We start from the raw sequence: 25,947 nt of genomic DNA on the forward strand, positions 1-25,947 counted from the left end.
TCCAGTCCGCCTTTCCCCAACTTGTAGCAAAACAGACAAACACTTTACGGAGAAATCGCAACATGCTATGTTTCAACAATAATATCAATTGGTTCCTTCGCAAGAAAAGGGTCTAACAACAGATCATTAAAGCATGCACTCTAATAAGAACGGATAGTGATATAAAATCATGCAAAAAATGTTCTAAGTCTAAAGCAAACTTATCGTCTTATTGAGCGGTGAGCGAAACTGGTGCTTCGGTAACATCTCCATCACCTGCAGCAAATATTCTGTCGCTGCAATAAAAAAGAATGTATCAAAATAACCAAATGAAACTCACAATTGGCAATAACAATCACATGAAAATAATATTCTAATGTATATTCCTATTTAAACGAAAAGAATAAAGAAATAGATAAATAAAAAAACTGAAAAAAATTGCAACCATACAAAAAATACTTAAAGAATTTAAATAATCATCGCAGTCAGCGAATCAACGTAATCAATGTAAAATACGGGCAAGGTTTGACAGAAAGCAGCTTGTAGATCTGGCAATAAGATACAAGTGCTTAAATGAAGTACCTTATGTGCTTTTCTGTCGAACGAGCAGTACTACTCCATTTCAAATCTTCTTTTTTGGCAGGTCTAGTCTCATGATGAAATGGACAGTTTATCCTTTTGCAACCAGAGCCATAGCGGCATGGCTGAATAAAAACAGATCATTGTATCATCACCATTGCAATATTGTTATGAACAAAACAAGCACGAAGTCGTATAGGCCCAAAATATATAGGTTTCTTCATACGCATTTCAGGTATGCTGTGTTGCTGATTTAGGGCTGGCAATACAAAAAGACATTGTCACATCACCAATAAAAGACTACGATAATAAAAACACAAGATTGGTTTTTCATAGCCACACATAATTCCATACCAATTCGATTTTTCATTTAAATTTTCAAATAAGTGTGAGCAATATTCAAATATTCGAACTTTTGTGAATGAAATGCTTCTGAGAAATATAGAAACTCCCTTTGAATAGAAGTTGCATTTTTGACAAGAAAGAAAACAGAAGCCTTGGTTTGTATTCAAGAAATTCCGGTAAACAAGAATAACGATACACTTCCAAAAGCGATTACGCACAACAAGACGGTGGTTCTCCTGAATCCAAGGTATCATAGCTAATACACCAAGCCTTTTTAAGGTTTTTCTCAAAAGCCTTTTATACAAAAGCCGAAAAACAAATAAATGTATTTCATATTGGTAGAAACCATATTTCCTCTAAAGAACGTCGCGGCGTTTATTAAAAAATCCAAATTTTGGATGGGGCGTTCAATAGAAATACGGTATAAATAAAATTATTGCATAGAATTCAGAGTTCTATGAAAAAGCAAAAGACCATCAGGAAAATTGGCTTCAATGTAGTTCTTGTAAGACTAGTTGAAATACCTATATATACATATTTCAAAACTACATACATATACAAATTTGACTGAACAATAGGAGCTATTGATAAAATTTTTGAAACAGGTATGCAACTTTGGAGGGGAAAACATCTCTTTCGAGGGTACATATCTGGTAGCATATTGGATTCAACATTAAAGCTTTCACCAAAAACTCGAATTCTATATTAAAGATGCCGTCAGCTAGGATTTTATACAAAGGTGCAAGATCACGATAAACGTGTAAAGAAGATGATCACATCCAGTTTTAAACAAAACGTACAGAGCATTTGATCGTAACAGTACAGAGATTGTAAACGTACAGAGATTGTAAGCCAAATTTAGGTTATTGTTCAACTGTGTTGACATGGCTTAAATTCAAAATGCTTCTAGAGAATAGGTTAAAATCTAAAAAAATCTGGATGAATTTCTAAGAAATTACCCCGTTATAGTGAAAAGACCAACCAAAGGAAAAACTAAACCAAATTGAAGAAATCTCAACATTAAAATTTCTTACCTTTGAAATAGGATGACGAAAAGGACAATTGCTTCTTGTGCAATTCGGGACAAATTTACAAATGGGTTTCGGAGGCTTGGAATCAATTGCCGCTTCTCGTCCAAACGCTGAAAGCAAGAAAAATCTCATAGAAATAATGTGGAAAAGCAAAGGTTAAACTCAGTGATCTACAAAAATGACATCTACAATGGTTAAACTCAGTGATCTACAAAAATGACATCTACAGTGGACAACGAAATAGGCCCTGCTGAAAAATTATGATACAATGAAAATATATCAAATGATAAACAATAAACAAAATTACTTATAATGAATTAACACAAACAAAACCTTTTAATAAACTAAGAAAAAATAAGCCAATCAATAATTGCAATGAATACGTCCATCACCACTAAATTGTCTTAAGATCAAGGAAAATGCTTATTCGGCCTAATTAGACGGCTGCACACAAACGTTACTACTCTGCATGAAATATATTTCGACCCGTTTTGCTTTTTTTTGTTGCAATCTCCGGTTTAAAAATCACTAACCTTTAGAAGGATATTGTAGAAAGGGACTTGATTTTAATGAATGGTTGTACGGACAAGATGAGTTGGAGCACCTAAAAAAGGAAAACTTGCTAATAATTTGAAAGAAATATCTAAAAAACAGAAGACTAATAATCAAAACATGGAAAATATAAAGTAAAAATTGCCATATCTTTCCTAAAATGCATCGGAAACCAATCCTTAAAGTTTGGTGAAATATCTCGATTATTTTTGTTTCTGTTATGTTTTTTTCCAGTCGCAGGTATGATCATAACTCTTAAACCAAGACTTGTAGTTTCTGTAGCTAATATTTTCAGGTAATGACAAAACGTAATACTTCAGCGGCGATCACGTGTATGGAAAGTAGACATGTCTTTATGATGAATCAGGTCATATTTCTTGTTCCTCCTTATATTTGCAAATATTTGAAAATAGCTCATCCACAGGAAAGCACAAAATTACTGACCTGCCATCAAACTTGCACATCGGATGAACAAAAATACATTTTTCTTTAAAATTGCAATTCGGAAACGTTCTGAATACAAAGAAGAAAGAATATAACAATTAAATGTTTCATGTCACAGAAATCTAACAAAGTTTGGGAAATTTTACGATTACGAAATTCTTCTTACTGTAGCTAGCAGTATTGTAAAAGCTGTTTAAGTAAGACACTGAGTTGTGGCAAAAGATCGTCGTCTCTCACCTGCACGGTTTCGATGGGTGAACGTATAAACATGAAGCATTTTTACAATTAGGCCAAAATTTACAGCGCTCTAGAATTGTTTCAGGTTGCTCTTCTTCAGTGGGGCTGTTATTGTCATCACCTGCAAAACAGAATATTGTTAGTTACAAAGCAGTTTATGAAAATCACTGTTCACCTGTCTGTTAGAAAGAGCTTAATGCGGTATAGGTAGAGCTGTACATGTGATTTGGATACCTGTCCTAAATCATTGCTGAAAATTTAATATACTCCGGAACAATCATGAGGTGAAGAAGCAGTGTGATAAAAAAGGCTCTCCTTCATCTTTGCAGATGGCAAGAGTATAAAACAACGTTCTGAAACTGCGATTTCTCAGAATTGGAGCACAGAAGATATTTGTATGATTGAGGGAGTTAGGGAAAGAGCCTTTGGTTGCAAGGTCCTAACTGCCAGTGGCATAAACCAACCATTTTAACAAGGTAGGTTTGATTTTGTGGAAACAACATAAAAAGTTTAGAGACAAACCTTCATCATCTTCATACATAAGTTCATCTTTTTCATCATGCAAGGGAATAACTATTTCTCTCCCTAATTGCTTATTTCCTGCAAAAACGGGTTCTTCTTGTGGTTTTGGAACCATCATCACTGGTGTCTGTAATGGAAGTACCCCTGTAAAAACCTGTTGAGTTGGGTTAACACTGCTTAACATAAGTCCGTTATTACCCGGCAAGACAGGCAAGGCTTCTTGGAAAATAGGTCTCGTCACCGATGTTAAAACACTAGACAAAGCTGGCAAAGTTGTTGGTCCTGGCAATAAAGTATTAAAAGGGTCATTCATATTAGTTGGTGCAATATTTTGCATCAAGTCAAGCTGATGTGCCATTTTTTCGATTTCTTTTTGTGCCGACTCCAAAATCTCAAGAGGCTCCTTCGGGTGCAAATCAACAAACATTGGGTGATCATAGTCGTCTTTCGATAAATAGTGCTTTCTCTTCCTCTGCGCTTTTATACGACTGTCAAGTGCTCCATGTAATGTAACTACAAACTTTGGACTGCCTCTTCTTCTTTCTTTGCTGAATAAAAACAAAAGTATAGGTCATTTTTCAATTAACAAAAATTTGAAGCAAAGATCTACGACAACATTTTTCTACAACTGGACAAAACAACTCTCGAGTCATTCGAACAAGCTTTGTAATCAACAGTCAGTCGAATAGACATGGTCTCATGTGCTCAGTTGAAATTTTCAGTTGAAAAGTAAAAACTTTGATATTTTGTATCATTGAATGCCACAAAAAAGACTGCAACGACAAGGCACGGCCAAACAGCATCGAAGAAACTCGTTTTCAAATTCCTTTGCTGTTCTTCATATCAGGGCTACCATTTGAAACACATACCCCTCATGTTTGTGTCCTGCTCACAATATCGAGCGGCGACAAAAAAAGCCCCAGTCAGAGTCATGATTGCTGGTATAGTTTCGAAGCGTGTCTGAAACTCTTTAAGACCGACTTGAAACCGTTACTCAGTTGGTGCGTATTCGATGAGAGTAGTTTTAGCAAGTAACAAATTGTGATCATTTTTTATACCGTAGAATGGTACGCCAGTAAGAAGTTAGCTTGTGCCAAGGTAACAGATGTCAATATGTCAATGAAAACATTGCGTTATAAAACAGGATACGTGCTGAAAGAGGTAATGTTGGCATACAAAGTGAGGGAAATGAATATAGGGGAATACATTTTTTCGAGATGCGCGTGTTCGAAACTATCTTGAAACCTACCTTGATTGTCGACGCGTATTTACGAGCTGTGCCTATAAATAACTTATTTAGTAATCCAGCCTGTAATTCCATTATAAACACTTGTTCAAGAGTCAACCTTATATTATTGGTTTAAACCTTAAACAATAGGCCAAAAAGCCCATGTCGTAGGGTGACAATGTCCATCGGGCTAATTTTGAGTGGATAATTCTTCACACAAAATCTTACTTTCTTTCCTTGAAAAAAAGGATACCGTTCATTTCATTAATCAATTTCACTTCAATTCTAATTATTCAGGCACGGTAACCCAGTCAGTTCATAAGAATCGCTTTGCAGGAGGGGCCATGGCAACCGTCAATTACATTTGCAACACACCAAGTTAATAGAAAAAGCTTTGAAGTTTTGTCTTCAGTGGGAATTTCATACCTACAAGGAATTCTAGATACTGCTAAAATATGACGTGTAAGATCAATGCTATTGTTTTTTTATCAAACATTTTTTGCTACGAAGAGAATTTTTCACAAACGTTGCCAGCATTCAGCGAGACCTTTTTTGTAAGTTGACAGAAATGAAGAAAGACTAGATGCATTCAAAAACTACTTTTCTAACCATGGAAACAGATTTGAAGGATTGGCTTGATAAAGAAGCTGTTTTAATCCCTCTAACAGGCTTTAAGTAATTAAAACAACCCGAAACCTACCCTTTTAAAAAAAATCCGATTAGGAGCAACCAACACCTTTTCGATATCACGAAATTAAAGTTTGGAATTACGACGACCATGCCGCCATGATCGCTATAACGAGGATGATCAGAGAGAGCATTTCAGTTGGATTTCCACTTCACGGTATGCACGGAAAGCGGAAAACGATAAACGGTAAACGGTTCGGGGAGTTTACACCCATCAATTTCCACTTGGCTTCTTTCCCATTTCCATTTCGTACCGAGATACCTGCCCGAGGAAGGGGAAAGAAGGCATGTTTATGCTAAACAATTTTATGATGCTTTTTCCTTTGAAAGAAGATTGTAAAGTTAAAAGAGAAAGAAATGCGAGAAGAGCATATGGGTGAATCAAGTTAAAAGAAAAAAGCGAAAAGGAGAGTTCCACCCAGAGAACTATGAAATTACAATTGTTGCTATGAAAAACACAAGAGGGGCCTTCTCGAAAAATTTCTCAAAAAGGATAGTAAAAAGTAGAAAAGGGTTTCTTTATTGGTATTAACAAGGGGGGCTCTGCAATTCTGCCTGCTTCCACCGATGATAGGTAATACTAATTCAAGTATTTCAGAATTACTGTGATTCAGTTCAAAGCACAGCTTGTTGCTGAAGTTATGCAAGCAATGCCTCGAACATGATTGGTTGAAAAATCAAACGGTACGAATTCCGTGGAAAAAAGTTGCCTTGATTTCAACTTTCAAAAACGGAAAGCAGCACGGTAAGCGTACCGTTCTTGAGTCGCATGCTTGTACCGTATACCGTTTTCCATCCATACCGTGAAGATTTGAAAAAAACAAAATAATCTAATAAAGATCAAGCGTTATACCTAATGGCACAACAAGGATGCGAAACTGTCATGTGATCAATTGTTAACACTTCAAAGTATGTAAATGCCCATACCCCATTGGTTCGTAATTTCTAGATCGCCTACATTATCTTTAAGGTGGAAGCAGGACCGAGCAGGCCTATAGATGGCTATAGAGAGAACGTTGATCAAGTGAACGAGACAAAATAATCTCACCTGTGAGTGGACCTGTCCCTTCTATGTCTCTTTTTCCTTCTTTCTCGCTTTGTTTCCAAATCCAATTTTTCTCTCCTGTGGTCATCATCACATTTGACATCTTCTTTAACATTTTCAGAATTCAACGAACCTTCCGATTGACCAAGACAATTCTCTTTTTCCTGTTCTTTGTTCGTTTCTGCTTCAACTATCTTATCGCCGTTGTCATCTTCATCCTCGGATCCTCTATTTGCAATTACAATCCTCTTTTTGAATTTCAATTTTGGCTCTTTCTCCTCTTCAAGAAACTCATTTTCGACAACTTCTACTTCGATTCCATCTTCCTGTAGAAAAATATTAAAATTCTTGAAAGTGCTGGCCTAACAACGACGAGAATATCACACGCACCTTTCATAGAACTATTGGCGCTGACTAAACCAGAACAATCTAACGATCACTTTACTTATAATTAGTAATTTTTAAAAGGACAGACTACCACTTTCCAACCGAAGAATACTTTTTTGTCAATACGTTCTCACGCCGGTCCTGTATTTCTTAGGATTGCAAATGTCTAGTTTTGTAAGAATGAAAACAGAAACGTTCTAGTTCTTGAATTAATTGGGGTGGGGGGATGGAGTGCTGGATGGGGTGGGAATGGGCTGCTGGGTGGGGGTGGGAATGGGCTGCTGGATGGGGGTGGGAATGGGCTGCTGGATGGGGTGGGAATGGGCTGCTGGATGGGGTGGGAATGGGCTGCTGGATGGGGGTGGGAATGGGCTGCTGGATGGGGGTGGGAATGGGCTGCTGGATGGGGTGGGAATGGGCTGCTGGATGGGGTGGGAATGGGCTGCTGGATGGGGTGGGAATGGGCTTCTGGATGGGGTGGGAATGGACTGCTGGATGGGGTGGGAATGGACTGCTGGGTGGGGTGGGAATGGGCTGCTGGGTGGGTGTGGGAATGGGCTGCTGGATGGGGGTGGGAATGGACTGCTGGATGGGGCGGGAATGGACTGCTGGGTGGGGTGGGAATGGGCTGCTGGATGGGGTGGGAATGGGCTGCTGGATGGGGTGGGAATGGGCTGCTGGATGGGGTGGGAATGGGCTTCTGGATGGGGTGGGAATGGACTGCTGGATGGGGTGGAAAAGAAAAAGAAAATCATTTTGTTCAGAAGATAGACGGTTGTTATTCAGTAATTCTTATTATATTATTCATATAAGATGTAAATGTTTTTGAAGACCGACGACACAATAATTAGTCATTTTTAACAATAATGTATAAAAACGTTTTCTTGTAAAATCATGTTGGTTTTTCTGAAATGTTCGCAATGCATGCCGGTCAGTAATGTTTCCGCTAGACCTGGTGATTCCTTGAATGGTTTCTTTGAAACGAGGCCGCTCAAATAAGCTGCATTACATTTGTCGGTTGAAATAACATCTTTGTATGTTGCCATCAAATGCGATTTCCCAAAACAAAGCACAAACTGGCACTGCCGTGCTAGTTGCGAAATGAGATAGAATGCGGAATCTTTTGGTTTCGATGGACAAATCAGACAATGTAAGCACAGCGGCACAAGATAACTGCTCATAGAGCGAAACGGTTACAAAATTTCTGACATGCACACTAAATAAATGATACTACAGCAAACTGTTTTGCATTAAATATCAGTGTTGGATGAAATCGAGACAACTAAACGTGGCTGCCCGATCCCGTGGAGACGAGCCCTGAAACGGTTCGGGGCCCTACTCGCGATCAATATCATTCACGGTGGTGCAGTAATTGTCAAAAAACTAGTTTAGGGAGGCTGAACATGCTAAAAACCAAGAGCAAGGCATTTTTATACGGCTTTAGGTACAGTGCGAAAAAGTCCGGGAGGGGGGGGGGGGCTGTAGGTCTAAGCACAAACTGGTTATGATCCTTTTCTGGGTCCAAAAGCGGCAAAACCGTGCAAATATTAGCCAAAATCCTCAATCTATAATGAAATAAAGCGCAAAGACGCGGCCACAACGGCAAAACGCGCAGTGACACAAACAGCCAATTAGAAGTAGCTGCATAACAAGTTTTTTATGGTTCTCACTCTGTCTCACAGAACAAGCTGTTGCGTTATTTGAAACCTTCTCTATTGATTACATATTTTCAGAGTTACACATCCATATCCTTAAAGATGTAAACCGTTGCCAATTTACACTGAAAGACGCAAGACACCTGTTGTGCCGAACCGCAATCCGTAGGCCGCATGAGCTGAGCAGATCGGCACTGCGGTGGTAATCGGGGTCGATATCGCCAATTTATGCAGCGTAAACATAGTGCAACAACTCTTTGCGAACATCGTTTCTAGTTGTCGATTTAGAGACATTCTAGTACAACAGAAAAATATATTTCTGTCTCGAAAAAAAACGAAAATCTTGGATACCTATTGAAGAAGAAAAACGATTTTATTTGTTACCATATTAAAAAAAGAAATGAAAAGTTTAAAAATGGATAACCTGAGGATGGATAAATTTAAAAACAAAGAAAAAGTCCCCGACACGCGACCGTTGCTTTTCAGAAATATAAAATGAATTTCTGAACAGAAAATCCTAAACGAAAAAACTCGAGATTTTTATGAGACACCGCTTCGAAGTAAGGTCATTCCCTTCGAAACACTGCCGCTTAATCAGATCAATTCAATAAAGAGATCTGAGTGGATTATAATTCGTTTTGAATCAAACTGCGTCGTGTAACATCATACCACTACGATCAGATACCCGTTCAGAAGCACATCAGACGGCAGAATCACTCTGGTGACGTAAAACAGAGAACGGGCTTCCGAAAAATAAGGTATGGAGTTTAAATACAATTCTATTAGTTGTGTGTAAACATCTTTCAGAATAGGCTTTGAACTTTTACCAATAAAATACTTCTTCCCGAGTAATGATTATTGATAAGATTTCATTATTGTTTCATATTGAAATCAATGCTTATAACATACTAGATACAATAACATACTAGATACACATTTTGTCTACACTAATGCCTTTTTATAAGAAAGTTTTAGCTGAGTTTTTGCCACTACTGCTTTCAAAGGCCACAGACAAACTGTCTCAATTGTTTGCCCTACTCTCACCATTTGAGCACTAAAAATACCAGTTATAACTGAAACCAAATCCTTAACGAAAGCAGAAAGAGTCATTTCACGGCCATGCTCCTCTCCGCCTTGCATTTCCCAATTAGTGAACTATTGTTGTCATTGATTTATTCAAATAATTACCTTGGTAGCAGTAAATATTTTTAAACAAAAAAAACAATCATTATTGATAATTTTTTTGCCTCATACATGAGGTGAAATAAACAATAATCTAAAAATTCAAGAACTTAGGAAATGTAAAATCCATAGAGTGTACTAAGGTCATAAAATGCTATAAAAATGGTTTCCATTCATCCAGGGTAAAAAGTTCTTTTTCTATTTCATAGAATCTCTAAAGATAGAAGAAAGAAAAAGGAAATTTAGAAAATTTAAAGACAGAAGAAAGAAAGGATAAAAGCATTAAAGAAACTTTAAAGACAGAGAAGGAATTCCAAGAAACCCTTTACTAGTGCACATAGCGCGTTTGTAGATGATTATTTAAACTTTCTCTTAAAGAAGAGAATTAAACAGAAAAATTTTGAATGAAGAGAGAAGTAGACAGAAATTTATGACCTACACCATAGCAGAAGGCAAGCAAACCTAAAGCAGTTCGTAAAAGAATCAAATGAGGGGTTCAGAGCTACCACAACCTTTATTGTCTGAAAACAGTTATGAAACGCCTAGCATGGAAGCCAGAGAAACAGCTGGTACGTGCAAAAGACCGAAATGCGAGCACATCAAAGAGCCATTACAGTTGCCCCAACTAGGCAAAAGGCAATCACTCGTAACTCATCGGCGTCCAACTCCATTCATAAAAAATTCCGTATACAAAGTTGAAAGGTGGAGAAACGAGGTGATGGAACAAGTAAGTAACAGTAGCTTTCACTCTTCCCAGCAACATATGTATCCAGAGAGTAGAAGACCAGGGCAGAGCCGTTTGCTGCAACGGGGCAGAAATATAGGAAACGGTAATTTACTGCAGCTAGGTAGGACCCCAGGAAATGAGACTCTTTGCAATATTCATGGATCAAATAAGAGTGAAGATACAACACACCCTACGAAAGGCACAGAACGCCGAGTTATCAGGAAGATGAATTCGGAATCCCAGTTGAGCGAACTGAAAATGAAGCTGGCACGGGATGGGGCGCAGAGGTCATCTGCATTTAGAGGTACAAAGAGTGACAGATTTAGTGGCACGTTTTGAACAATCTAGAGTTGAGTCTTTATGTGTTATATGATCAGCACACACTTTCCTTGGCGAAAATCAGTACTAATAAAATGTATTAATTTCATCAAACCAAACTGTAAAATGATCAAACATATCACTGTTTTTAATGACCAAGTTGAGTACAAACTTATTCATAGTAGTAGAAATGTTTTAGAAAAAGCTCGTTTTAGCAGCTTCAAGGTGCATAAATAACGATTTTGTACTACAGCTTGTTTAAATTGTGACTTTCTTTCAATGAAAATGCACTTCTGCCTAGTCTATTACCAGGCAATGTTGGGCATGATTACTGTTCTAGACTGCCAAAAAACCAGATCATATATTATATCCAAATACATATAAGACGTAATTACATTAATAAAATACAAAGTATTGTAAGATATAATCGATTAAAATAATGTCAGATAAAAAGTTCAGTCCGTAAAAAATAACGATCAAATTAGGTTATAGTCATTTCAACCGACCTCTTTTTACCGGTAAGGTATTTTCATATACCAAACGTACTCACAGGCGCAAAATTAATAATATATGGATGTTTATAAAGAAGGACGTTAGATTTACAGGAAATACACATTTAAAAAGCGTGATTTATGTCAAATTGCTTATTTTGTAAGAAACGCACACATATTCCAGCGTAAAAAACTGCACAATTTTCAACGCGAAAGGTTTTAATTCGGGTCCATTTTCCAAAGCAGATGGCAGGCCTGTTGGTAATTTATGCATTCTACAGAGAAAAAATTCCTTTTTGACACACTGTTAGCATTTCAGTGCTTCAGCTCGACAACTCTGTGCAATATTCTTTCAACGTTTTTTAAGATACCATAAACAAATATGGAGTTTATATCTGCTTCACTTATTGTTTATTTAGAAAAGACCACTTAATTTTGAAGATATTTGTATTCATGCAAACTGGATATCATCCCCCATTTAGAATACCAAAACGATTTGCGAATGCTTTCTTGGAAATTGAGCCACGGTGCATTATATGAAATACCTTCTTTTTATGCAAAGACAGAAGACAGAGTTAGGTCCTCCCTCATCAGTTAAACAGAATAAATCACATTGAATTCTGAAGGCATTAAGCTAAAGGACGTAACAGAGGCCAAAAATCCGCCAAATATCCACCCTAACAAGCTTAAAATGAGGATTTGCAGCTAAACGATTTCTATAACAATGCCATTAAAAATTTTTTGAAGCTTTTGATGTGTACAATGGTTCAAAGAAAATTTAGATCCTTCTATGTACTTAAAAGACTTTCCAAATCCAGAAATACACAACATAAACGAATACCAAAGATTGCTTTAATCAAAAGAAGTTGACTTTCTGACGTGGCAACAACAACGTAGCTTTTTTAGCCCAACTGGCCTCGTGTAACTCACTTAATCTGTTACTTGTTTTGAAGCTAACTGTAATGATAGTAGGGTAATTAGACAATTCCGTTAGTTTTCTTTCATTTCGTTGCATGGGCGAATTAATCAAATTTACATTCAAAATATTCGCTGACGTAATATTCGTAATTCTACAATGAAAATAACATATGTCCAATTGAATAGAATTGTTCTTCCAATATTCTTCCTATTGTGTCCCTTGACCAAGGGATATACCAAACGAAAGAAAACCATTGAAAAGTAGCTGAGGCGTTGTTCGTGTTGACAATAAGATGACGAGCTCTTCAACGTTGAATCACGGAACTCTTCAACGTTGAATCCAATTTTTTACCTCATTGGTTGAATCAAGATCTTGAACTCTTTATCGCCTACTCACCGAATCGAGGCTCGATATGTCTACCACACGAATGCACCGCTTATTACACTTTGACAAGTAAGGTGTATCCCTATTAGCTACGAGGAGGTTTCTTAAATCTTGAAAGTAAAGAAATTGCATGTTTTTATATATTCCTTCGATTAAAAGTTCTTGAAAATCTTTTTTATCTTTAAAGTAAAGAATGATGCCTTATATTCTTCTAAATATTTTTTGATAGCATAACGAAAGGCGCATGGATTAGAGAACAATGTCCGACAATCTGGAAGTCGTCTTTTATAGACCTACAAAGAACAAACTACATTCACAGTCCGCGAGCGGAGGACGGGCTAAAACCTCGGAAGCTCTGATAATACTGAATCTATTAACGGTGAATATTTCCTTAAAAATTTTAAGTCAGCTCTATTGGGCGGATAGAAGGGAAGGTTTAGCTGAAAGTGGGGTCGTTCACATTTAACGTTTCTGCTAATTTCCTTTTTTTTCCAAGCAAGCGAAATCACTAAAATAATAATAGTACCGAGTGGATATAAGATCGTTATAATAAAAGAAAACACACCAAAAATCTTTACGAGGCAGGCAAGGCCAAGGTTAACATAAATGTACCAAATAAGACACACCGCAATGCGACGAGAATGAACAACACCAAATACAGGTATAACATAAATGGTTGTGAGTAAAATTAGAAAGCTGAACGATACTTGCAGTTTAAACCCAAATTATCATCTATATGAAAGAAACCCCAGGAACACCTCCATAGGCACGATCAGGACCTACGTCGGATACTACATTGCATCAGAAACTACATGATACCATTATATTTTCAAGTGGATCCGATCTTGAGATAACATTGGAATCACTTGAAAGAGATGCTTGCTTTTTATTTCAATGGTTTGAAAATAACTGCATGGAAGCGAACAAAGACAAATTACATCTTCTGTTGCCACTTAGAACCTCCAAATTTCAAAAATTGCAAACAGTTGAAACCCATAACAAAAGGACACGTCGTTACAGAGAACGTTCCTGGTAAAAATGTAACCAGCCACGCCAACAAAGTGGCTCTGGCAAACAGCCAGGCAATACCAAAAAAATAAAAAGAATCATTTTGTCAACTTTATGTCACAATAGTTTCAGCTAAGAGCGTATGGCTAAAACAAAAAAATAACGGAAAGTGCACGGAAAGCAACAGCAACAAGCAATAGTAAAAAACAATGGAAGTATTTCCAGTATAAAAAGCGAAATGGTCTACGCTGTGGGAGGCGCCTTGATCCAGGTAGTACTTAAAATGTTTTAAAATTTCCCTCGAAACCCAAGAAGCAAGACGTGAAACAGGTTGGGAGAACAGAAAAAGGACGGGGGAGGGGGCGTACAAAGAAGTAAGGGGGCATGCCAGGAAAGAACTGAAGAAACAATGCCTGACACCAGCTAGTGCAGGGGATGGAAATTAATAGAAAAAGCAGTTTCAAGAGGCTGATCATGGTGACTCGGAAAAGGGCTACCACAGAGAGGAAGACAATTAGGAGTTTCGCAAAGATCACTGTCAGCGCCTTTACTATTCAATTCATACTAGAATGGCAGCAGAAAAACCTAACTTAGCAGAACGCAGGATTTGGCAAAACAAAGGATGATAGTGTCAAACTTCTCCACTTATGAAAGCTAAAACTAAATAATATCAGAATACTGTTCAGTGGATGAGGAGATGGCTATCCATGAATAAAAATTTAGTCTCATTAATTGTAAGTGATAATGGCGGTAATGAGAAATTCATTTAAAGGCAGTCAATTGGATTTTATTAGTGGCTATGATTCATATTGAAAATGGCGCCTGTGAAATATAATTAACGGAATTTTAAAAAGACCCAGCTAGCTGTTCTTGACGTAAAACTCTTGCTTATTAATCTTCTTACGTGACAAAGAATCGCCCGGTGACGAAGCAACTCTACGAGTTAAGGTTTTGTAATTGCAAATATACAGGAAAATTAAGCAAAATTATCTCTGCTATTCAAAAGAAAATCATCCACTGCAAATCTAAGCAAATAGTAAAAGGCGTCTTAGTTGAACGCATTCACACAGATTAACCCCCCGTTGAATCCACGTTGAATCCACGATGTTCATAAAACCAGGCTTTTATAGGATCTGTTGTTACAATGGCTTCAACGTAATTCCCACTTTCGGACATTGTCGATGTCGTTATAGTGACGTAGCCAACACCGCCATTCTAGCATTTTATTGGTCCAAGCATGCTCAATACTACGATCCTTTCAAAAATAAAAATCTATACAAAAGTTTGTTTGAAACCAAAAAAAGTGGTTAGCATAAATGACAACTATGATGAAAGCCGTCCGGTTATTAAGTATGTTCGAAGCTGTGCTGAGGGGTTCATTCGGATCAGTTATTCAATATTTCAGAAGTCGCTCGCACTGTCATTCTATCGAATCGCTCCTAGTCGTTTCAGGCATTTAATTGTTATACTGCTTATCGTTAAGCCCCGTAAACTTTGCTACAAGACTATTTTGGTTTTCATTCATTTCATTCTTCCATGTGAGCCACAGCTTTTCCAGACCTAAGTATTCGCTTTTTCGTAAGAATACGCATTCATAGAGAACTCTAGGAAAATATTCGAAAACTTCCTTTGACAGATAAGGTCGCTGAATATTGATCTAAGGATCTTGGGTTTGAGTCCCTGGCATGTCAAAACGTTCATTTAGGGTGAGTAGAGTTGCCAGCTCTGTTAGTCCAGGCGTAGGAATGACGAGGTGCGGTCATATCGAGAGGAGAATGACGAGGTGCGGTCATATCGAGAGTAGAATGATGAGGTGCGGTCATATCGAGAGGAGAATGAACAGGTGCGGTCATATCGAGAGAAGAATGACGAGGTGCGGTCATATCGAGAGGAGAATGACGAGGTGCGGTCATATTGAAAGGAGAATGACGAGGTGCGATCATATCGAGAGGAGAATGATGAGGTGCGGTCATATCAAGAGGAGAATGACGAGGTGCGGTCATATCGAGAGGAGAATGATGAGGTGCGGTCATATCGAGAAGAGAATGACCAGGTGCGGTCAAATCGAGAAGAGAATGACGAGGTGCGATCAAATCGAGAGGAGAATGACGAGGTGCGGTCATATCGAGAGGAGAATGACGAGGTGCGGTCATATCGAGAGAAGAATGATGAGGTGCGGTCATATCGAGAGAAGAATGACGAGGTGCGGTCATATCGAGAGGAGAATGAAGAGGTGCGGTCATATCGAGAGGAGAATGACGAGGTGCGGTCATATCGAGAGGAGAATGACGAGGTGCGGTCATATCGAGAAGAGAATGACCAGGTGGCGGTCAAATCGAGAAGAGAATGACGAGGTGCGATCATATCGAGAGGAGAATGACGAGGTGCGGTCATATCGAGAGGAGAATGACGAGGTGCGGTCATATTGAGAGGAGAATGATGAGGTGCGGTCATATCGAGAAGAGAATGACCAGGTGCGGTCAAATCGAGAAGAGAATGACGAGGTGCGGTCGTATCGAGAGGAGAATGACGAGGTGCGGTCATATCCAGAGAAAGGGCCCATACACTGCTTGATAAGCATAGCTTCTCAGAGTCATAAAACTACCATCGGTGACCAGGTAGTAACAATTGCATAAAAATCTCATGTATTTGTATTGTGATTTTTAGTTCCCGTTCATTCAGACAATAGGCATTATCATATGAGTATTAAAGACCATTATGTCAGCCTGAAACTTGGAGTCGCAACTTACAATCCTTCTGTTCTGTACAATTAAGCATGTAATGCATATTTGTCCGTTAGTAAGTTAGAAGGCTTGACAGATACATTAACATACACCGAGTGTAACCCTTGGAGATACCACGAGAGACACAATGAAGGACCTACAGACTCGAATCAAATTTTCGGCGAAGATCAAATCATGATGCTAACTGCTCAGCTCAGGGGGCCTGAAAAAAGCGTTTGTAGCTCATTTGTTGATCGAAGTTTATTTAGATTCAGACATGACAGGCAGAGCTTGCTAAAGGCAGCTCTGGGCCTCGCTGTTCGCTTCGGGCAGGCAGTGCTTGAGAAATACTGTGCTAAGTAATCGATAATTTATGTTCGCAAAAGGCTTAGGATTATGTTGAAGTAAAGTTTAGGTTAATGATGGCAGAAAAAAATGATTAGCCGCTTGAAAAACTTCGTATATTCTTGCAATACTTTTCATAGACCAAACCTGAACCCTCATTTTACAGAAAAAAGAGATAAACACATCGCCAATCTGCGTATTTGCTCCACTTGCTTTGCAACGACTAAGCTTGGATTGTAAAGGAATTGCAGCTTAGTAGTCTCGATCAATCGCTAAATTTATTTTTTACGGTCTAGAACAACGTCAATCTATCCTCTCCACGATACCCTTGAGCTCTGAAAACCTTCCTTTAAAAATCAAACGGGGCTTGGGCGTAATACTTGATTTTCTTTTTTTCCGATTGACCTTCCCTTCGGTGGCTGTTTGTGTGACAACCATGTTTTCTGGGCTCTGAATGTCATCTAACATAACCATCTATTCAATCATCATCAGCTATTCAAAAGCATTTTCAATTTATGCTACGTGTGCACAGCTGTTCCTCAAGGGTCTATCATTGATCAACTTTTGTTTCGTAATCATTTAAACGACGCATATAGGCCATCAATGCACACAAAAATTATAATACCGTCACTTTGAATAAAATTGTAATGCCGTACTGGCTAAAACACGTAGGTCACTGCAAGGGAAATTTGCATTGATACATTAATGATAAAAAGGATTACCTGGTGTTTGTCAGGTTCACCAGTCTTTTTCTTTTTTCCAACAGATTCTTCGTTTTCAAAGTCAGCTTCGACATCTTCCTCCTTTTCTTCTAAGGGTTCACTTTCACTAACGTTACTTCTTCCTCGCTTTAGGTGCACCCTTCGCTCCACTTTATTTTCTGCACTTGATGCCGCAACCTCAAGCTGACCTTCACTGGCTGACTGTTTCCGAGGTTTCACTGTAACTGACTGGTTCGCTTCTTTAATTGCTTTCTTAACAAGCAACCCAGTTGCTTGACGGGAGCGTGGGAGGCTAGGCCTGTGTGTCAGACAAATGAACGGTTACATGACACAAAATAATTGCTTCTTGGCAGCCGAAAAGCAAAGCTTGGCAACATACAAGCCCCTAGCAGAATGGACATTGAGGCCAAAAGACAGGTATTTAGCAGTGGATTCCATTCAGGGCATTTCACTATTCAAAACGTGTCAATGCCCAGGTCGCAAAATTTATATTCCGACATGTAAATTCCGCAACACATTAAAAGTCAGAACGAAGAGCAGAAAACTTTGAAGTATTTTAACTGGATTCGAAATACGGCTGAAGAAGAAAGATCATTTGAAACACTATGAATATATACGAAGTAGCACTATTTAACTATCCGCACCAAAAATGGAAGGCATAAAAGTGAAGTAGAAGAACAAAAACAAAAACGCTTCATAACAGAAAAAAGCGATCGAAATAACTGAGTAGGCAAAGAGAGTAGTACGAAGATACAGAGCAACGACTCAACAATCATTCGACGAGAGATAAAGAGACTCTTTCACAAATGGCAAATGTACTGACGAGGGACAAAGGTGGCTGCTAAAATGGACAGAAGATCGCTTGATATCAATAAGCGGTGATAAGCTATAAAAAGCATAGATAAGTTTGTTAATATCCAACTATAAAATTTCAATAGTTAAACTTCAATAAAAACACTCAGACAATGATGTTTAGTTTCCTCATTTCGAGCATCTGAAAGATTACCTTATTTTTTGCATTGCCACCGCACTCTGCAAAGATTCTGCATGACCATGATCAGAATTATCCTTTTCTGCAGCAATTTTGTCAATCGCTTCAGTTTTTGAAGAAGACAATCTTCGTTTCTTGGTAGAATCTGGAAGAAAGATTACCGTAAAATATTCAAAAAATGATTTCTTGGAGAAAAACAAGAAATAAGAAAAACCCATAAACAACAAATACTATCTTTAAAATCCTAATTCTACTTACCCTTTTTGTTTTCCTCATTTCTATCCTTTTTGCCAGTGACTGATTCACTAGTTTTTCTTGACAAAACGAAATCCTGTCTCCTCTTTCTCACTTCAGATCGTGTATCTTCATGAATTTTTTCTGCCATAACTTTATTGTCACTTTTTGTCTCTATTTCATTACTTTCATCATTTTTTTCTTTTTCTGCTTCTTTTCTTTTCGCATCATTATCTTCCCTGCTTTTATCCTTTCTTGATTTCTCTTTTCTATCAATGCTTGGTTTTTCCCCTTCGTTTATATTTTCTTTCACTTCTTTGCCTGTTTGATCTACCTGGGCCGTGTTCTCAATGCCGTCGTCTGGTTCCGCCTCGCAGCTTTCTCTTTTTTCTGATTCTTTAATATGATCATCTTCTATAGCATCTGCGTTGCATGCAAGATAAAAAACAAAAGTCTCACAACACAACTAATTCACAAAAATTAAAAATTCTCTTTTTTGATTGGCAGTGATGTAAAACGACCATAGCACACAGGAGATTGCGATGCAAAGGAATTCAAACCTCCCGAGAACCAATGCATCATGGAGATATCATAAACCAGTTATGTTTTCCTATTACGCAAAGGAATAATTAAATCAAGACAACAAAACTGGCTCCTATGCTGTAAATTCAAAGTACGAAACATTTGCTGATCTTGAGATCTTCTAAATCTTGTGTATCAACAATTTTGATAAAAAAACAACGAATGCCTATGAATTTTCCAGTAGCATGCACTCTGACAAAACTAAGATGAGCAAAAGGCTGCCATTCTAGATTACAACAGCTGAACATGTTGCTGGTTACAAAAGCGTTGAACACAAAGTTGTTATGATAACAACAAATAATCACCTTGAGCAGCACTTTGTAACTTTCCAAGTGTCTGAAATAGCCTACAACAAGATTAAAACAACATGAGACCAAGTAGCTGAAAAGACCAAGTAGCTGAAAATATCAGTTCACATGTAAATGAAAATTGGTGTCTGTTCAGACTGTTGGTTGAACTCTGCGGGAAAGAAGATGTTAATTGAGTAAGGCATTTAGATAGCGAGCATGGCTGAGTTTTATGTTGTAGAAAAGCCAATTTCCTGGAATGATGGGGAAGGTGGCAGTAACTCCACCATCTCCCTGTAACTACATCCATTATAATTTTAAAAGGAAGCAAAAATCTTAATGTAATTCAGATAAAATATACCTTTTTAATAAAAAACAGCACCATATGCCTTTTTAAAGTGGGAAAAGTCCGGATTTCATCTATGCAAGCGTTTTAATTACACTTATAATTTTCTTAGAAATGCAAAATAAGGCAGGGTTAGCAACTGCAACAGTGGCATTATATCAACATTTTCATAAAGATGTCTTTTTTTGTTAATGAAAAAGACTTTAGCTTTATTAATAAATTTTTCATTGTGGCATCTAGCTTAGGATTTCTATTAAAAAGTAAATTGCTCAAATTTTTCAGTTTATGTCAATTTTACATAAATCTTGAAGTTTTGCAAGCCAGAGGAAGAAATTGTTATGTTCCATACAAAACTTTGGCTTGTGCACAATACAGTGAGTATTGTCTACATTTTCCATTCCTCATAAACAACAGGAGCTAGGACAATCAAAATGGTGGTGATATATGTGCTCATCCAGTAGACTAAATTCAAATCCCCCTTATTCCAAGGCCACACCTTGCATTTTGGGAGTTGTGATGAAAAGCCTGCATTGTCAACCAAACACTGCATATAGCAGCAAACATTTGATGGGCAATAAAACTTGAACACAACAAAATATTTATTACCTTCATCAAATCTAGCTGGCTTTAGACTTTTGCAAATCTTATAAAGTTTTTAACTTTTGCTTGGAGAGTTTCAAGCCAGCAAAGAGTTTATAGTATGATGCAACTGTGTATATGAAACAAGAGAATGGCCACATTTCCTATGCAACCTATTTACCTAAGTAACAATTAATACAGCAGGCCTTGCCCGGAAAGGCGCTCGATTGAGCGCGCGCGCCTAGAGCGCACCCAAAAGAAGCCTTGGAGAGCGATTTATAGAGCCCCTCAAAACGTCAAAACAATATTACCACGGAGCAAAATAATTTCTTGGCCTTTGTCTAATAAACTTGATCAAGCATAAACAATCTTCCCAATAGACCGCAATATTATGATTTGCGTAAAATTACCCCTTGAGAAAAAAATTCAGCAAATTCAACGTTGGGTTTTCGATACCATTTTTAATCTAATAACCCTCTAATAACCACCAAGGTCACAGGCCATCAACCCTCATCTCCGGAAGATTTATTTGATTTTCGAGCAAGCGTTAATCTTCTGTTGAAGTATTATTTCCTGTTTTTCCTTAATAACTCGTGCAAATCAACGATCACCTTTCCGTCCAAATTACCGCATTGCTTTTCAGTTTTCATTTGCTTTCGCGAGTAGTAGATGTTCTAGTGTCTCTTATAGAAAGAATAGCATAAAAAGGAAACAAAGTTAATGTTCGACTTAAACCCATGCGTTTTCCTATATTTCTATATTTGTATTAACATAGTGTTTGCTGCATGTTTTGTTGTTTCATATTATGGTGCTTTTTGGTATCACCATTGAATTTCTTATTTAACACTCTTACAAAGCTTTCGATATGAATCTCTCCATCTTCCAAAGCCCTTGAAGGATGCTCTCAAGGATATTTTATTTAAAGATGCGAAATAGAGCGCCTAGAGTTTCTAAGGGGCTCTTTTTATGGAGCACCTTCATTTTGCTTAGAGCAAGGCCTGATACAGCCATTTAGAATTCCCTTGAGAAAGCATTTCTCAGGCCTAAATGACTTCACAAAGTCATATGTCTGCAAAATTTAAGTCTGAAGTCTGAATATTTCCTTTTGTGTTTAGACAAAGAAAAGTCAAATTACCATTTCACAAAACCATCGGTTTCTTCACCAAGAAAAAGGGACAAATCATCTACCATCTGTTGACTCTTCCTTTTGTTGGCAATCATCACCATGATATACTCTGGAAGTTCATCGTCTTAAAGGGTAAATAATGTGTTGAGAATACAATTCATTTGAGGATGAAGGGAACATTTGGGGATTTAGAATTTGAGAATCTGAACATGTGAGAAAAATTCTCAGAGACCCTGCACACAACACAAATGATATTTTGCTCAGCAATCCTAATGGTGTGTGACAGTCTTAAAAGAGCATGGTGGTTACTTCTTGATGAGTTGAGAATGAGTTTCACAAGGACAGCAACTTTGTAAATTTCAAAAGTAATTAATTTAATGTTGGTATCATTTTGAAGGTTTCAATAGTGAAATAATAGCGAATGTATTGTTGATACTGTCATTTTGCACAAAAAGGCCTCAATTCTTTTTAGTTTCTAAACCTGTTCAATTACTTTTGACCATGGAAAAATCTTCTCAATAGTTTGCATCTTGGTGTTGTTTTCTAGTACTGTACAGAGAAATATCTATGGACATAGATAACAATACTGAACAGCTGAAAAACTGTTTTGCCATATGCAAGCAAGGATCCTTTTTTATATTAAAAGGGTTGTTTACCAAGATTCTTAAAAATTTTTATTTTTCTCCATTTGTTAAATTGATTTTGCTGAATTTGACAAGTAACTTATCTAGCACCACAACGCCTGCAACCCTCTTAATGCAATGTACCATGATGTTCATGGTTCCTTATAAGCTTCTTTCAGTTTTTATATCCATTGCCTCACAGGATATCCTGAAAGTCTAATAATTTTTCAAGGACCTTGATATTATGCATATTTTCAAATATTTACAAATAAGAAAGGCCACAGCCAATAAAAATGTCATCAATGAAAAAACTTACCAATATATGTCCCACATTCTTTCAGTTTTCGTTTGATTGATGCCTTTAGAAAATTGAAGAAATTAATGTTTCAATACATTATTTGATAGCTTTTTGTCTAGATATAATGCAGAAAGTGTATTTTAGAATTAACAAGAAACTGTATTAAAACAAGTATTACATCAAAACCCAACAAATTTGCAATCATATGAACAAGTGATTCCTTGCATGATATGGTCCCTTTTCACACATGGGTAAACAAAAAGTGGATGATTTGTGAAGATGGCAAAGATACTAACTGAAAAGGACCAGAGACTAGAAAGTATTTATGCATGAAGTTCTCCTAATATTCAGACAAAAAGGAGCTGCTATGTTAATTTAAACCTGGCTTTCTTGACTATGCCTCCTTCCTAAAAAGTTCATTTTTTGCAAATCAATTATTACTGTTGTGATGCAGCCTTTAGAATACTGAATTTTTGCAAACAAAATGAATGTTTGGTCTATTGTATTTGTTCCTTTACATATTCTTACTTGTAGAAGTTTTAATTGAGAACAGACTGTTATTTACAAAGCGAATCATGCAGCAAGAATTAATTGCTGAGAGAAAAAAACAAACTTGAGAAGTTATTTTTGTACAGGGCTTTAAAAAACATTATTGAAAATTCTACTTTGCAAAAGAATCTAATTTCTGGCCTTGCACGAAAATAAAGAGCACCTTATTCATGCAGCTCTTGCACCACAAATGTCTTACCAATACCAGGAGCATATGATGTTAGATCACCTCTTTACAAATATAAGTTGTGACCTGGCATTAACAATCCACTAGCAGTGTAAAATTGGTACTGACCCAATCAAGGGTTAAAAAATTATCCTTGGTGCCAGCATGGTAAAAATATACCCAATTGATAACTGGTTTCTCATGCATTGCAAAAGCAAGCTAGAATGATGAGAAAAAGAGTCCATGTTCTTGCAAAATTGATACTAAGTTAAAATAACTTTCTCTCAAGAGCATTTCATGTTTACATCTACCAGAACTACTGTCACCATTATCAGTTCAATTCAATGTTTAATTTTATTGTTTTGGCCATGTGCAGAAAACATACTTTACAGTATAGTTTGAGAGACTTCAGCAAACCTTTCTAACTAAGCACTAGGAATAATTTTAACATGGTCTACTAAATTGAACTGAAAGCTAATAACAGGAACAAAAACAGAAACAATAACCAGATAAAAATAAAAAAAGAAAAGAAAGACATGCTCTTCTTTCCTATATTTATTGCCTTGGTTATACTGTGTAGTTTATCAACATCCAGAAGATGTCATTTCTTCTTACACTAGGGAAAAGATCACAATTTTTCGGCTGTCCAAAAGTTTGGTCCACAAGTGCCCAGTTGACTTAAGCTACCCTGGATTGGTAATACTTCCTTGTGATTTGAAAGTCAGATTAAACAAGCCATCACAAAATGTACATTTGCTGTTAATCCTCCTATTGTTTACAGTACTAGAAGAGCCCTTCCATTCATTCAAAAAGATTGTGTTCCTCCCACCCAAAAGAGGTCTGTTGTTTATGAATTTACATGCCAGATGGATTACTTAGGATGCACAACTCAAAGATCAGGGGATAGGATAAAACAACATATTCCTTCCAACATAAAACACAGTACAACACCTAGGGCCTCTGCCATTGAACAACACCTTTTAGACAAACCAGATTGTACCAAACTCTAAAATGATGACATATTTCAGACAATTTGCAGAGCCTTGTTGCCTTTCTATCTAGCAGTTTTGGAATCAATCTACATACAAACAAAAAAGGCCACCATTGTGTAGACAGAAGGAGTTTGTTTTCTCTCTTGAACTCCAGTGGTAATTTTTCTTTAGGCACGTGGCATTGATAGGTCAACTTTACCGGTCTTGTGCTTTATGTTTTTATGATTGGCACATTTCGACCCACAACTGGGTATATATTTTCCATCGTGTTCTTTTGGCCCCCATATTGTGATGTTTTATGCTCTGAGGAGTGTCAGATGAAAAAACTTAGTTCTTTGCGAAATGTTTGTTTTTTCAAAGCCATTTCAATTTCTGTACTGTCAAAAAATAGTTCACATTTTTCAAATAAATAAACTGTAAAATGTGTGAGCATCTGCAAAAATACTTAAGGCTTTTCATGTGCTGAGACATAAATTTTTCTGATACAAACATTACAAAAATAATCACCTTTCTACTAGTAGGAATAGCTCATTCCTCCTTCATATTTCTATTATAATACCATATCATAATATACTACTCAATTACATATTTATCTGAAAAATGTTTCATCTCTAAAATATCATTTTGATGCGAAGTTCAGAGGTGAACTGTAACTGGGTATGAAATTTGGCAAAACAAGTTCTTGAATATGATTGTGTCGTTGACGCATATGTTTACACCTTAGCAAGGTTTTCTTTTGCAACATAAATTGTGTGGAAATATTAATTTTAAGGTCTGCCGAGCCTGCACACATACCTCGTAGAACCAATGTAGCTAGCAAACCTGTCGTGAAAATCTTTAATAAAGTTAGCTCTTAAAAATCATAAAGTGATGACAATATCCCTATCATAAGATCATATCTACCTTAAATTTATGGCTTATTTCGCTCCCAAGATCCATCTCTATCACTTGAAGATGGCTGCAACCAGTTTTCACAGTTTATAGGCCCATCGATGATACTCCCTTTGCGCATGCGCATTTAGATGGCAGTTGACATGGAAGCCATTCACGTAAAGGCTGAAGAAAAAGGATCCTAGGATGGAGCCCTAAGGAACACAGAATGAACTGTCCTATTCTTCGTTGTTTTTCACTAATGTTGTCATTCATTTGTTAGGAAGAAATATCAACAAAGGAATTCTAGCCATGGCATAATCTAGCCATGTATTTCGAAACAATTTGCAATATTATTCTTTATTTTCCTATTAACACCCAGGAATATCCTCGTGATTTTGATTGGCCTATTTCTATCAAACTGGCTATAAATTTCCCCTAGTTCAGAATTTTTGATCATTATTTTCATGTTTTACACTCGAGAAACATAAGTCAAAGTTGAGAACTTCCGTTTCACTTTAAGGAAATTCCAATACTCATTGTTTCTAAACTTCTAAAGTATGAAGTAGGATGGCATTCAATTTAATATGGGTGCTATATCTAATTTTCAATGCTAGGAAATTTTCCAACAGACAAAAGCAAAAACAGGAGGTTTTGCAGCTACAAACAAGACAATTGTCATTGTTTCTATTTGTTTCAAATGCTCATGACATTTCTGTCAAGCGATTTACTTCTGTTCTCTTCCTGTGTTAGATAGAGGAATTATACTTTTTCATTTTCTTTGGATAAAATTT

At 37.1% G+C, this 25,947-nt stretch overlaps 2 protein-coding genes across 2 annotated transcripts; one reads left to right on the forward strand and one right to left on the reverse strand.

Annotated features, from left to right (window-relative positions):
• Nucleotides 1-66: 66 nt before the first annotated feature.
• On the reverse strand, nucleotides 67-25,302 carry LOC135681584 (uncharacterized). Its single transcript, XM_065196124.2, has 15 exons — nucleotides 25,187-25,302; nucleotides 22,595-22,637; nucleotides 21,665-21,779; nucleotides 19,623-19,663; nucleotides 18,760-19,158; nucleotides 18,517-18,646; nucleotides 17,511-17,808; nucleotides 6,653-6,975; nucleotides 3,690-4,237; nucleotides 3,168-3,288; nucleotides 2,931-2,999; nucleotides 2,468-2,538; nucleotides 1,938-2,044; nucleotides 562-683; nucleotides 67-275 (listed from the first exon to the last, which is right to left on the reverse strand). The coding sequence occupies exons 1-15, from the start codon at nucleotides 25,220-25,222 to the stop codon at nucleotides 209-211; spliced, it is 2,490 nt and encodes an 829-aa protein (XP_065052196.2). The 5' UTR covers nucleotides 25,223-25,302; the 3' UTR covers nucleotides 67-208.
• On the forward strand, nucleotides 9,102-17,516 carry LOC135681588 (uncharacterized). Its single transcript, XM_089111834.1, has 2 exons — nucleotides 9,102-9,449; nucleotides 10,083-17,516. The coding sequence occupies exon 2, from the start codon at nucleotides 15,406-15,408 to the stop codon at nucleotides 16,147-16,149; it is 744 nt and encodes a 247-aa protein (XP_088967960.1). The 5' UTR covers nucleotides 9,102-9,449; nucleotides 10,083-15,405; the 3' UTR covers nucleotides 16,150-17,516.
• Nucleotides 25,303-25,947: the final 645 nt, after the last annotated feature.

The sequence above is a fragment of the Rhopilema esculentum genome, chromosome 12 (assembly GCF_057945365.1).
Source record: "Rhopilema esculentum isolate cy_ngs chromosome 12, ASM5794536v1, whole genome shotgun sequence".
Taxonomy (NCBI): domain Eukaryota; kingdom Metazoa; phylum Cnidaria; class Scyphozoa; order Rhizostomeae; family Rhizostomatidae; genus Rhopilema; species Rhopilema esculentum.

Coding starts and splice junctions, on each gene's coding strand:
- LOC135681588 (XM_089111834.1), top strand. CDS start 15,406: ATGTCAAAACGTTCATTTAGGGTGAGTAGAGTTGCCAGCTCTGTTAGT.
- LOC135681584 (XM_065196124.2), bottom strand. CDS start 25,222: ATGGATCTTGGGAGCGAAATAAGCCATAAATTTAAG. Junction 6,976..17,510: donor GTGAACCTGACAAACACCAG/GTAATCCTTTTT, acceptor ATTTTTCTACAG/GAAGATGGAATCGAAGTAGA. Junction 2,539..2,930: donor ATGTGCAAGTTTGATGGCAG/GTCAGTAATTTT, acceptor TTCCTTTTTTAG/GTGCTCCAACTCATCTTGTC.